General features: G+C 37.4%; 1 protein-coding gene across 2 annotated transcripts in view; it reads right to left on the bottom strand.

Annotated features, from left to right (window-relative positions):
* The window catches only part of UGGT2 (UDP-glucose glycoprotein glucosyltransferase 2), a 189,188-nt gene that overhangs the window by 125,435 nt on the left and 48,449 nt on the right, over positions 1-15,304 (bottom strand). For both annotated transcript variants that reach the window (XM_078432418.2, XM_078432421.2), the window contains exons 8-10: positions 14,219-14,319; positions 8,318-8,417; positions 6,030-6,090 (exon numbers count right to left, since the gene is read on the bottom strand). In XM_078432418.2, the coding sequence (XP_078288544.2) occupies positions 6,030-6,090; positions 8,318-8,417; positions 14,219-14,319 (262 nt within the window). The remainder of the gene's footprint in view (positions 1-6,029; positions 6,091-8,317; positions 8,418-14,218; positions 14,320-15,304) is intronic.

Below are 15,304 nucleotides of genomic sequence, written 5' to 3'. Positions count from 1 at the left end.
CACTGCGTGATTTTTCAGCTTTAATCCACTCCCATGATTCCCGAGTATCTCCGTTAAGGCAGTCAGCAAATTTATTCTATTTACCACCTCCCTACTTGTATTAGTTGCAATATTTTACTATGTCAGAGTGGACGCTATTTACATACTGCAGCATCGCCCTTTCCCTCACCTGCGTCTCTGTTTTAGTTGGACAATAAACTCATTCAATGCCCAACTAGGCAGTTTTTCTGCCAAAGCATCTTCTATGAGTTCTTGATCAGAAGAAATTCCTCAGGGAGCATGCTTTCCCTGAATTCTTGTTGTTCAACATTTTTTGTAGTCTATATATGCATACCTATCTGAGAGACAGTTTGAGGGACAGTTTTTCTTTCTCTGAGAATCCCATAGGCAGAACTTCACTGTCTTCTGGGGTTGAATACTGTTTTTGAAAATCTGATGCCAATTTGGTTTTCTTTCTTTATAATCCTTATTGCTAAATGCACAAATAATTCCTTTTTTCCTACAGCCTTTATTTTGATGATTCTTGGTCAATTTTCCTAGTTATATGGTGTATCCTTTAAATAATGTGGATTCAAGTCTTTTATTTCAGAAAATGGTTTAATTACAGTTTTAAACATTTGCTCTGTCCATTTGTTTGGTTTTCTATTTCAGAAACTCTACTATAGGAATGCTGGATTTCCTTTACCTGCCTTTTAATTATCATCTGTCTTGAATCTTTTCTGCTTTACTTTCTTTGCATTTCTTAATTCTATCCACTATGTCTTCTATGGGGTTTTCTAGAAGTTCAATTCTCCCTTGTGCCTGCCATTTGTAGTTTTAGTTTTTACTTCTGAAATGGTTGCTTTCTATATCTTTGCAAAGCCCTCCCAGCTCTGGTTTCCCATTCTCTGGTCCTATTCTTGGCCCATCTTCACTGTGAGTCACTGTAATTCTGTACTGTGTTGCTTCTCGACTTCAGTAGCTTTTCAAGCACACATCTGAATGTCGTGTTGCAATCTTCCTCTGCTTAGTGAGGTTTCTTCATTTACAGTGTAATTCTGCTCCTCCTTTCCCCCTTTACAGGGAGATCTTTACATGGATGTAGTAGTTCTAGCTTTCTGATAAGCATATCTGAATCACTTAGATTTTCTTGCACTAGACATTAGCAGGGGAGATGGTTTGGGAGTGAAAGAGGCAAAATTAGCCTTCCAGGTTTCCTGCTTTGAAGTTTCCTTATTGTCATCAACAGTTTCAGCTGGGTCACCCAATGTAGACAGTCTTCCTCAGATTCTCAAATATTAGCCCAGCTGAGAGGCTCTAATCACCAGGCACTTTTTCTCTTCACTTTGCCACTAAAGGATGATGACCTGGTCTCTTGGATGAACCACCCCACCCCCACCCCCCAGCTAGATTTTCTTAAATCTGCCACTTCCGTGCACTTCACATGACTCCTCTCTCCCCCTCCTGCAGCTGATGTGTGTGTGTGTGTTTAATTTTTATGAGAAATAGAGATCATGCAAGCATGAGCGGCAGAGGGGGAGAGAGAGAGAGAATCTTAAGCAGACTCCACACAGAGCCCGATGTGGGGCTCAATCCCAAGACCCTGGGATCATGACCTGAGCCAAAATCAGGAGTCAGACGCTCAACACACTGAGCCACCCAGGCGCCCCTCTCCTATTTGTTTTTAATCCTGCCCACCCCAGTGTTCCTACTCAGAGTGGAGCCCTCTCCTTTGAGGGTGAGTACTTGCTGATGATTGCTGGGATTGTCATGCTGGGACTCCTGCCATGTTCCATTCTTCCCCTCCATGCAACTGTAGCTTTATACTTAAGTTCTACTGGTGCTGGCATTTTCCACCACACACAAAATTGAGAGTTTGTAGGTTTTTGCCTTCTGATAGTTTTGCTGAAAACGTGGTTTCATTCTTTTTGTCGCTATATATGAATTCTACTCATTTTCTTTGTTGCTCTGTATGATTTTTAGGAGAATAAATGGGACTACTTTAAATTTGGCTGCAGCCATATTTCTATTGGAACCAGTCACTATATTCTTAGTAATAAAATGTCAACTTAGGCCAGCTTCAATTAAAAATGTGATATAACTAAATAAAATTAACCATAGCCAGACTTCCCAGCTAAGTTGGTAATAAAATGCTGAACTATGCAAAAAATAAAGATATTAAAATTGAAAAGATCCAAATAATTCCTAAAAAATGAGAAGATAAACCAAATACTAGGATTGACACATAATGTTAATTCTGGATAATGTAAATGAAAGAATGACCTTTTTTAAATGTAATATTAGAATAACTCTTTCTGTAAGAATTCTAACCTTAAACTTGTCATTTTGACTACATTCCCATGATTTCTGCCATCTTATAGTTGTATATATTTACAAAATATGCTCACAGATTATTCTAATCTGAACTGTGTAATTACATTTTACAGAAGAGGTTTAAAGAGAACTTCTCAAAGCTAGTACCAGGAACTAAACCCACAACTTCTGCCTTTCTCTCCTAATTCCATAGCTACTTTATTCCTTCACCTTTTCCAATAGCCCTAAAATCACCCTTTTATAGAGCAACAGACATTATTCTGCATTTCTTTGAAACATAGAAACAGTGTTTAATAGTTTCAGGAGCATAAGATAAAATACAATTTAGCAAACGGAAAAGTAACGTATAAAGCTTAATTATATTTGATATTACAGCATCCAAGTTCTTAATATAAAGAATCCCCGAATCTCAGTGGCTTCCCAGAGGAAACACTGATTTCTTGTTCATATCACATATTCACACCTTCAATTATCTTTGGCTCACCCCAGGGCCTTTTTCATTTCAGGTGCCAGACCAGGAGAGCAGCCTCTATGTGGGAGAGGCTGAGAGAGAGAGACAGAGACAGAGACAGAGACAGAGAGAGAGAGAGAGAGAGAGAGAGGGAGAGAGAGGGAGAGGGAGGGAGAGGGAGGGAGAGGGAGGGAGAGGGAGGGAGAGGGGGGGAGAGGGAGGGAGGGGGGGGAGGGAGGGAGAGAGAGAGAGAGAGAGAGAGAGAGAGAGAGAGAGACAGAGGGAGACAGAGGGAGACAGAGGGAGACAGAGGGAGACAGAGGGAGACAGAGGGAGACAGAGGGAGACAGAGGGAGACAGAGGGAGACAGAGGGAGCGTGAAGAAGCCAAAAGGCAACGAAACCACAAAGCTGCTGCTTGCACATGACATGTGTATTTGCTCATTTCATATTAGTTAAAGCAAGTCACAAGTGACATGGCATCAGTCAACATCGTAGGGGCAGAGGAGCAGACTCCTCTGACAGAGGGAAGAGAGTGACTATTTGTGAATAATAACATAATCCATCTCAATACTTCATGTTTTCCCTCTGCAAATATACCAACCAATGATCTTAAATTTTTAAATTGTCCTTCCCTATGACTTTCTATTTACTAGTAATATGAAACCTTTGGGCATAAAGTACTATCGTGAAAGTAACATGGTCTCCCCCACTTTTCTACCCAGCTACTGTCTACTTCTGGAGTCATCTCTTGCCCTCCCAGAGAGAAATGCAGGGACCACTTATGTATTACAGCTCAACTACTGGGACTGAGAACAGAGATCACCTGAGCTGACATTACTGAACTATTACAGGAAATTCTTATCCAGGAAGATAAAGCTATAAATGAATAAATAACCATTTGCTTCAGGAAATTCTTACAAACAAATAGTTCCAGGCAAACTTGGAACAGAACTACAAAGTGGTCTGGTTTGCCCATCTGAACAGTTACCTCATCTGGGCAAAGAGCTTGCTTATAACAGTTCACTCATCAAAACCATCACTATGGTGTTGACCAATACTCAACTACTGTTAAACCACTTGAACAGAAGCCCTACAACCCATAAGTAATCTACCATAATATCCTTCTTTTGAGACACTAAGAAGATTCTACCAAATGTTGTTCCCCCTTACTGCGGTAAGTTGATTAAACTCAGCTTTGCTTGATCGACAGGTTTCCCTGTTGATTTCTGTAGAGGAATGACAGTTTACACTAGACTCCTCATATTCACCTGGTTTTATTAAATGCAATTTTCTAAATTTTGTATGATGTTCTTCTGGAAATAGCAGTCATTCAAGAATTTTTAGAAGAAAAGAAACTACACCAAAATTTCTTAATCTCCTCAAATACCCTGTTTTCTAATCACCTGGCAAGATGTTTGGCAACTGAACAAATTCAAAGTGCTTATGAAATTGATCTAAAATGAACTGTCTATCAGAGCACAAATTCTGGTTCTTTTACCAACTCTGTGACCCAACAGAAATCACTGGATCCCATTCTATACACTGGAATATTAATGACTCCTATACTCTCTCTCTCTAGAACACTTAAAAAAACTACCTAATGCTAAACATTCAATGTATCACAGATAACATTTAAACATTCAACAGTTTTCAATTCAACCAGTATTTTTGAGGGAATGGGCTGTATCAGGTACCATACTCATTCAAGCCTCTAGATTCAGAGTTTCCTGATCTACTCATTTCTATCAACTTCCACTTCCACTCTGCTGCAGCAACTAGCTTTAGCAGTCACCCTGTGATCATGAGGTCATACGGGTCTACCTGAGAAAATTTGGGTCTTCAGTTCCAGTTACTTCTCTTTCATTCTCACAGTATTTCTTCTGTAACCTCATGAAGTCCTCCAGCATTTGGACCCCAAATCACAACTTAATGTTCTGATGACCTGAACACCCTCTCTGGACTATTAAATGGGCAAAAAAATATACTGGACTGGGTGAAGCCACTGAAACTTCAGCATCCTTTATTTCTCCTCCCTTTTCTACCCTCTCTTCTTTTCCTGCTGCAGGTGGCACTATTCAAACAAAACTCACTATTAGTACAGGAGCTTTTACAAGAAAATCACTCTGTTCAAAGAATGGTAAGAGCAATTAGGAAAATTAGAGAAAGGAGTAATACCACAACCATTTTGGGAGGATAAACAATAATTTCTCAGGTGGTAAGCTAGGCAAAAAATATCCTACATAGGGATGATGTGTGATGGTTCCCAACACTCGTGCTCCAAATGTGAATTATGCATCTACTCCTTCATTATTACTGCTGTAGTTGCTGGCCGCCATCACAAGAGCTGGTACCTACTGAGAGTTCATTCTGCTTCTGTGTGACAGGCACTGTTGCCTGGCTAAGTTAACCCACTTTGCTACCTCCATTACTAGAAAAGTGAGCACTACTTTTCTAGCCTCCCTTGCAGCTAGAGATAGCCATAGGACAAAATTCTGGCCAGTGAGTTGGAAGTCAGACAGGTGACGCATTCCAGGAAGGCATTACGGAGGACTAATGTGGTATTTAATACCATCTTCCTGCCTCTTTCTGCTTTAAATACAAATAAGAAGTCTTAAGCTGTGGCCATAGAAGGAGTAAACCATGTCTGTAACTGCTCACTCTGAGACTTCTTTTATGTGAGAAAAACAAACTCCTACTGTTCAGCGCCCTGTGCGTCTTGTATTTCTTTAAGCCAAGGCAGTCCTATGTAATGAAGCCAGGCGGTGTTCGAAGCACTTCACAAATAGCACACAACTAGGATCATTTGGGTTCTTACTGTGATTTAAGAGACCACTTGGCAGAATCTTATCAAATTACTGATCAATTGTGCCCTTTATGCCACAGGATTCTAATGATGTTTCAGCAGTCCAAACCTGACTCAGGCCTTACAAGCTTTTAAAGAAAAACTGATCATGAGAAACAGAATAATTAACTCACAGCTTTATTCTTTGTCCTGTAAAGACAACCATACTACGTGGGCAGAAGGTCCGAAGTATACAGGGGGAGTGAAGAAGTAGGTAAGATGTATGTCAGAGAAGACTTGCTGTTATCACAGACTGTGAGCTATATAAAGTAGACAATCTAAAAGTGGAAAATCTGAACTGTTTTAATAATCAAAAAGCACAAATTAACATTTTCTTTTCTGTATGGAAACTGAAGATCCAAAGTCTAAAATCGTTGATATTAGTGTAGTCAATTTTTTTAAAAAAAGAATTCAAACAAACCTTTTGGTTTTCCTGTATTTCCTCCCTCATAAGATGATTTACAGCAATTCTGGTCAGAGATCTGGAAAAAAAATACTGATATAATTCATTTTTACTTAAATGTTTAGCACAATCTATAAGTCAGTATAATATAATACTCTGGATAAGAACCTAAAAACTCAGAATGCTTCACGACCAAAAGTGCACATTTCCATGTAGCTATTGGACAACTGGCACCACGGCTCTCCTTTGACAAGGGCGTCTGACTGTGTCTGATTCAGGTGGATTCAAGACTGACAGGAGCTCATGCACACCTGGGTGACGGACCAAGTTGCTGAGTCACTATATTGTACACCTGAAACTAACACGACACTGTATGTTAACTACACTGGAATTAAATAATTAAAAAAAAAAAAAAGAGTTCATGGGCACAACTGTATGCATTAGGTACAGTCGGAACCTGTTTACTACTAGATACTTTTCAGATATACTTGACTGAAAATGCTATTTTGTGCTGTTTGGCCCATTCAGAGAAACTTTGTATAAAATGACCAATATGACACATGTGTCAATGCAAACAGGCAAATTTCAAAATACTTGCACATAAAAAAGAGTTTTGGTAAACCTGGGATCTTTACCAGAGTATATAAGCTCTAAATGACTAACAATACTGACTTCCTCCATATCCACTCTTGAAGAACTTATAACTCCCTCATAGCTTAAAGACAGATTTTTTAAAACAAGTTTATTAACTACATTTATTTGACTTGATAACTCCTAGGAAAATTAGTTACATATTTGTCAGTTTTATGCAAACAATTTAAAAATTAAAAGACCGTTAATGCAGAGTTCTGCTTTAAAATAAAACTCCCACAAAAAGTGTAGATTATCTCCTAAAATTTGGCAGCATTTAAGAGGAATTACAATGTATAATTTGTTATCACAAGTTTTTCATCCATTTAGCAGATATTTTAACAAACATTTAGTAATGGTTTATCAAGTGGCTTTACAGATATGCTCAAGCCTGTAAGTTAGCCATTCAGCAGTGTTACCATAGTTTGCATTCTTTTTAAATGATCAACCACAAATTAAGAGCAGAGTTTAGCACACAACCTTGAGTTGCAACTGACTTACAGTCAAAAGAGTGAATAATCTTCTTAACACTGAAGTTATTTTACTTTATTTGTATTTGATCTAGTAATTTTAAAAACAGCAGTGTAACTAAACATTTATACACATATGCACATTTCAAGTTTTAAGTATGCAAATATTGACTTCTCAAATTCTTGGCTCTTTAAAATTAACAGAAGAGTCATCAATATATTGATTCTTAATCTGTAACTGAGTTGGTGCATCTCTCTATTTTCAGGGTCCCCTAGAAAGGTGGTTATCTTTTGGCCAACTATGTGTTAGTTATTTACCCACAAAGGAACGAATATCTAGATTTAAGATTCAATACTTTGCACTGTGGATAAATGTACAGCATAACGCATGAGGCAAAGAGAGGTCTGGTGATCACCCACAGGCTAAGAGAGGGTGCTGCTCGTGCAGGGGTGCTCTCCCCTCCCCTCAGGAGAACGCTGCTATGCTAGCCACACACTCCATGTCTTCAAGAGAAGCTAACTTATTTTCTGTTTTACTGGTTGCTTATAATTTCACATCCTGTCATTCCTAACCAGACTACAAATGAATAAGCGTTTTGTTATTTTGTGAAAGTACTGATTACTTTTAGACATGCAAATGTATTATCTATTAAACTGCAAGATGTGTTTAGTGTAAAATCAGTATTTCTGGAAGCAGTTCGTTTAGGTATCCTACTGGCAAAAAGTATTGCACAAAATATTCCATAAAGAAGACTTGTTTAGAATCTGAAAGGGCAAGAACATGATCTGGCCATATTCTGGGCATAAATCTATTTAGAATAATGCTTTTCATCACCCTCCACCCAGAAAAGAGGAAAATATTCTCTCATTATTCATTGCTTGAATAAGTCTTATCCTGGATTACCGTATCACTATTTTTGTTTAAGCAACTTTAATAAATTACTTTTCCTTCCATTTGCCTCTAATTCAAGAGTTCTGTTTTTCAGTATGTGTACGCATGTGTGCACACGCCAGTATTTTCCTCTGGTAAAAACAAAAACCAAAAAACAACCCAACACGCATAATAAAGAAATGCCCTATTTTCATTAAAACTGTATCTGTTAGAATTAGTTGATATCACAATGTTAAATGAAATCAGCTATTTTCATAAAGTTTATTTAAGGGAAAGAGTTCTGGCTGTAATCAAACCCATGAACTTTAACATACCTGGCTTTTACGGGGAAGTTCTGTGAAATGTCTTTCATTAATTTTATGGCATCATAAACTGGCGTAGACATTATTTGAGAAGCTGCCTGGAAACTAAGATCTGGAAAAAAAAAAAAAAAAGAAATCTAGCATCATGTCAGACCTTCATAGACATTTCCAGGTAATTTAAATAATTTACTCAACATTTCTAGCCATATATTTATTATACAGACATGTTAACACTTACATTTAGCATTTTTCAAAAGTTTTAAACAGAAGGCTATCACCAATGTCCAAATAAGGTAAGCTTTACACATTTTTGAAGGGCTAATCATTTACCAAATAAGGTAAGCTTTACACATTTTGAAGGGGTAATACCTATTGTTTTCCACAAATTACAGTATAACTTCAAAAAGAGATATATGAAAAGAAACGTTAATGCCAAGCTATTTTTTCTATACTTAAGGTTTAACAAAACATGCAACAAAAAGCTTTGATAAGGATAACAAGAGGAAGGAAAAAAGAGCTTTGGGGAACTAATTCTGGAAAGAACTTTAAGAAAGATCCGACGTGTTTATTAACTCAGTACATATCAAAAATTCACTTTTTCTTTCAATGTATTACCCTTATATGACAATAAAAATCAAATCCTAAACTTAGTATTTTACCGGATACAAAAGTTCTACGAAAAGAAAACTGTGTGGCTTAGGTAGTCAGTCTCCAATATGTCGGAAGCAGTCATCTTAATCTTGTCCCTTTGTTCAAGAGTCAGAAAAGATTTTAAAGCTTAATTCTGTTTGTTACTGAATAGTGAAACATACTCTTTCTCTTTAACATTTCGCCACAGGTAGAATCCTAGTTTACCATACACTAGTAAAATAACCAGCTTAACATAGTAAGACTAGTTTCATTTCCGCATTCTCAGTACGGTGAATCGAGCTGGAATCAAAGCTTAGGAAAAGGTGTTCTTAGCACAGCTTACTGTGGGATAGACAGCCTAACAACCAAGGTTCAAATTCTAGCTCTCTTATTCACTTTCTAGCTGAGTAACTTTAAATCACATTTCCTCAACCTACTTTAGCATGTTTCCAGCCCCAGCACTGCAGCAAAGCCATCAGTACTCATGAGTATCTCCTAATCACCAAACACAATGGATAGTTGTCAGTCCTTATCTTATGAAGATCCTTTTGCAAGAGGGTGATTACATCCTACAAAGAAAAAGTACTGACTTTCTATTCAGTAAACGGTGCTGGGAAAACTAGACATTCATGTGCAAAAGAATGAAAATGGACCCCTATCTTATACAATACACAAAAATTAACTCAAAATGGATTAAGGACTTAAATTTAAGACCTAAATCCATAAAATCCTGAAAGAAAATATAGGGGTAAGCTCCCTGACATCAGTCTTAGTGATGATTTTTTGGATATGACACCAAAACCAAAGGCAGCAAAGCAAAAATAAACAAGCAGGACTATATCCTACTCAAAAGCTTCTGCAACAGCAAGGAAATCATTAACAAAGTGAAAAAGCAAGCTACAGAATGGGAGAAAACATCTGAAAATCATATATCTGATAAGGCACCAATAACCAAAATACAGAAGAAACTCATGTAAACTGGTGTAGCCCCTATGGAAAACATGGCAATTCCTCCAAAAATTAAAACTAGAACCACCATATGGTCCAGCTTCTGGGTATGTATCCAAAGGAAATGAAATCAGTCTCTCAAAGAGATACCTGGACTCCCATGTTCACTGCAGCATTATCCACAACAGCCAAGGTGGCCATAATCTAACTATCCATTGATGGATTAGAAAATGTGGTGTACATATACAATGGAATATTATTCAGCATTATAAAGAGAGGAAATTCTGCTATTTGTAACAACATCAATGAACCTGGATGACATTATGCTAAGTGAAAACAAAGATAAATATTGCACAGTATCAGGTACATGTTTAAAAAAAAAAGTCAAACTCATACAAACAAATTAGAATAGTTGCCTGGGGGCTGGATAGAGGGAAAAAGGCGAGGTTGGTAAAAGGGTATAAAATGAAGAGGGTCTGAAGATCTAATGCATACCACGGTGACTGGAGTTGATATCACTGTATTACATAACTGAAATTTGCTCAAAGAGTAGAAATTAAATGTTCTCACCAAAAAAGAAAAAGACCTGATACACAAGTAGGTGCTCACTAAATACTGATGAAAGAATAAATGAATAGTCAAATTACAAGTAAGATTCTTTATGTTCTGTTTCTTATTATTCTATTGCTATTAAAGGCATTTATAAGCAACACAATTTTTAACTCATGGGTATATATTTAGGAATATATGCACTTCTGGGCAAGAAAACAAAATTGTTATTTACATGACTGTGGGGAATAAGCTTAGAAATTCCCTGGGCTTACACCAATGGGTTAACAAGGAAAAAAGTACAAAGCCATAGGATGCTCACACCTGAGAAGACAACCAAGAATAGGGAGGTGCAAAGGTGCCCAATACATAGGTATATGAAATAAACAAGATTAGATATATCAGGGTGAAAGCACCCCCCCCCCCCATTTAGTACTACAGCAGAAAGCTGCTTTCACAGGAAAAAAGGACCAAGTTAGGTAAACAGGTGAATTGGGATATAGATGGCTGTGCTGCAGGTGAAGCAGCCCACAGCGGAGATGATTAACAAAAGAAAAGGTGCCTTGTTAACTCTGAGGTTATTTGTCCTACCTGTCTCATCCCCTAGGCTAGCTAAGATAAACAGAGGTGGTGCCTCACGTCTGTGCCATAAACAACCTTCAGCCTGACTGCCTGGATTTTGTTTTGTATTAACCCAAACCCCTAACCCCGAATATCTTAAAGACCCCCTTTCCGTCACATCCACAAGTTAATGTTCACAGATTCATTGTCTCTTTGTGCACGTCCGTCGCCATGTTTGTAAGCCTTCTGATCCTAATAAAACTGGGCAAGGACCCTTATTCTGGGCTCTTGTCTTTTCCCAGACATAAGCCATCTCTCATTTTTCATCCTGCGTCCTGCTCTCTTGCTAGACAAGAGAGAACTTTATACCCAGAGTCTACGACACATGACTGAATGGGTTAATGACTTATAAAAGAGGAAAATGGATGATCAAAGATCTTGCCTGATGGTATTTGGCTGCTGTACAATGTCATACTCAGAAACAGTAGAATGCGGTGTGGAAGAAACAATTTAGACTCATTTTAGATATCCTTGATCTGTGCTTTATCATATTCGTGAACTTGGACTAATTATTTTATGTGTCCATTCCTGATTTCCTCATCTGAAAAGTGAGAGATCTAACCTCATATGAGTTTTTAAAAAATTAATCATACTGTATACAAACAGCCTAACACTTTGCCAGACACAGTGTCGGCTAATAGTTTTATCATCGTCAATCCACCGTCGTGATGATCCTTCTACCACCTTCTACTCAGGTTTGACAGCACTAGTCTTTTAAAACTTTTTATTAACACGAACGTAATTCTCCTTTACATGACCAATCTTCTGAGCACAACTTATTTGAAAGCCCCTGAAAATTCACTTATGAAGTCAGATAGAGTATAAGTAACAACCAAATGAATATATTACCAGATTCTATTAACACTTTTTGCTTTGTTCTAATCTGTCCATACCTATTAACTCACCGATAGCTATTTAAGTCCTACGCTTAGCCTCGGAAACCCAGATCCCCATATTTAACTGTTTTACGACTTGGACACTTCAAAAGCAACATGTTTAATCATAAGTTTGTAATATTCCTACCCCATCTTTGCCCATATCTGGTCCTCTTTACTCTCCTCTTCTCAGCAAACACTGTCCATGCAGCTGGGCAAACCATGATCTTACAGTTCTTAGTATCTTTCTCCATCACATATCCCTATCCAACCTCTCCCAATGATCCCTGTATTCTCTCTAAATAATCCACCCCCAAATTTATCCCAACCCTTCCTGAGATCTCACATCAGCTGCCACTTACTGACACTGAGGAGGCCTCTCGCTCTCCCCAGCGCTTACCCCCACCAGATCAGGTCTTCCTGGCACACACCCTTCTTAATCCTACCTACCTTTGCTTTAAAGCAATTACAATCATAATTTTTACATTGGTTTTCTAATTTTTTAACGTTTACCTAAGATCCTTAGAAGACACGCAGCGTCTACTTTAGCTCATCTTATCTTCAGAATCTAGTGTTTTTCAAAATGTCAGTTCGAACCCATTAGTCAGTAGTGACATCAGATTGAGTAGGTAATGTGAAGTTATTTTTCTAACAATATAAGGTAGAAAAGACAGTTTTCCAGAATGAATAAAATGTAGTAAACATACATGTTGTGTATGTGGGAGCTTTTTTTTTTTTTTTTTTTTTTTTAAGTTTGAACCTGTCAGTGTATTCTTACATTATATACTCGTGTACGGGTCCGGATGTAAATAAAACCCGCTGCCTCTGAGCCAGAAATCATAAAACGAAAGAACACAGGTATTGCTCACTCTCTGTGTCCTGGAAACCTACTCTGTTTGGCTTCTATCAGGTGCTCCTCACGGGCTCTACTTCGCATCCCTGGACCAGCGCCACAGCGCCCGCCCTCATGCACCGGCTGCTCACTCCGCACTATCAGTTCCCCCTCCTCTTGAAGACCTTTATGCTGAGACGCCCACAGCTCTTCCACTCCTCTCCTTTTAACTACGGACTTCCTGTTCAGCCCACTACTGGACCCTGTCATCTGAATGACATCATCAAATGCAAGCAATCCATTTCACTTCAGTCTCTTTATTCTGGAACTCGATCTTCAACCCGAAAACATACTTACATGTTTTACATTCTCTCTATTCAGGCTCAAAGCTGGATGTCTTAAGCCATCTTTGACTCCTTTCATCTCCTAAACATTTGCTAAATCCAGCCTTCCTTCTGATGCCCTCTGCCACAGTCACAGTGCAATCTCTCACTGTATGATTTCAAAGAGGTCTTAGCCAGAGCTCCTGTTTCTAGTCCATTGAAATCCATCTGACACAGACATCAGCCAGATCCATTAAAACGGATCGCACGTTCTGTTTATAGGCCTTCAAAAGCATCATCTACAATTATCACCTGTAATTATATTTTATAAATTAGGGGATCCTTGGAGAACATTTTGAAGAAGAAAGTAGAATGGTGCTTGCCTCCAACAGTTGGAGAAACTGGGGAGAAATGGGGAGTGACTGTTAATGGGCACGTGACTTTCTTTCTGAGGTGATGAAAATACTCTAAAATTGTGGAACAGTTAAAAAAAAAACTCAGAAAATATACTAAAACCCGTTAAATGGTACATTTTAAAGGGATGAATTGTATAGTATGTCAGCTGTCTCAATAAGCTGTTCATAAAAAGTTGAGTGATAGAAACTATAGATTACACAGAAAAATGATGCCCCCATGACTGACTAAAAATTACAAGTAATAAAGAAAATAAACCGAAAAGCAGTTACAGTTCAAACTAAATTTTGGTCATAAGATATGTGCTTAGAGGATGTCAGCACAGAGGCTGTTCTAAGCTACAGTGAAATATGCAATGTTCTATTAAGATCAAAATTTTAAACAGAAGAAAACTAATGATTTCCTAATTTTGACTGACTAGTCAAGATTTTTAATCACTGTTAAAGACAACTTGAAATGTGATTTACTACTGGAGATGAACCTATAAGATAAATCAGTGTATACTTTAAAAATGATAAGAGCAAATAACTATATTTCACATAATTTTAACTCTAATAAACATAACCATATGATCTGCTTGACAGCCTTTTAATTAAATACGAATTTCGACAAAAATTCACATCAGTTAACTATTACCTATGAAATAATTTATATCATATTACATAAAAGCTTATTGAACAGAGATCAGTTACCAAAATGCTGTGTTATGGAAGTACTGTACCTTGCAGTTCCCAGACTTTCAAAGGCATCATTTCTTTGCTACTCTCAATCAGGTATTTTTGGAATGCTGTCAGATTATCTCTAAGATCTGAATATCTTTCTCTGCATTAGAATATTAAGTCATGTTAATTGTCATCACCTACTACAAATTATACAAGCAGTATATTTTTGAAATTAACTTTTTCAAACTAGACACAAAAACCTGTTCCATCCAGATAATAAATTATGATACAGCTATATCCACAGAACTTAAAAATGATGAGGTATATATGTCCACTTTTTTAAATATAGAAAACAACCCAAAATCTGGAGGGATGTACTCTCAATTGTTACTATGTTAACATTAACTAAAAGGGATTGAAGGACGAGGGCAGAAGCATTAGCTTTTTACATTCTATACTTTTTAACATTTTATAAATTACAAGTATTGCCTTTATAATTTAAAACAAAACTATTTTATAAGGAAAACATTAATGCTTCCTATACAACCTTAGAGTTCCATCTTTGAAACTTATAAAAATCTTCAATAAGACAATTTTGCCCGATGTTAAACACATCAAGGTATCTTTTTAGAATGCCAAATAATAATGCAGTAGCAATGACATTTTACTATACATATGATATACACTATAACTTCTGGGCACATGGGTGGCTCATTTGGTTGAGCATCTGACTCTTGTTTTTGGCTCAGGTCATGATCCCAGGGTTGTGGGATTGAGCCCCACATCAGGCTCCATGTTGAGTGTGGAGCCTGCATAAGTCTCTCTCTCTCTCTCTTTCTCTCTCTCCCCCTCTCTCCCTTTGTCCCTCTTCCTCTGCTCGTGCTCTCTCTCAAAAATTAAAAAAAAAAACAACTATAACTTCTTTTTTCTAACTCATGAAATCAAGACACAATGCCATTTCAGATTTAAATTCTTTTTTTAAAAAACCTTACCACCAACACAACTCACAAAACACATATTTCAACAGCAAAAAGATTTTAAAAAGAGAAAAAATATACAGAACACATACACAGAAATGCATTAATTATATAGTTAACACTAAGTAAATACACCACAGTGTTGATTTTATGCAATTTTATTACAAC

This window comes from Panthera onca, chromosome A1 (assembly GCF_046562875.1).
Source record: "Panthera onca isolate mPanOnc1 chromosome A1, mPanOnc1 haplotype 2, whole genome shotgun sequence".
NCBI lineage: Eukaryota > Metazoa > Chordata > Mammalia > Carnivora > Felidae > Panthera > Panthera onca.
This window is presented reverse-complemented; position numbering and strand designations above follow the sequence as displayed.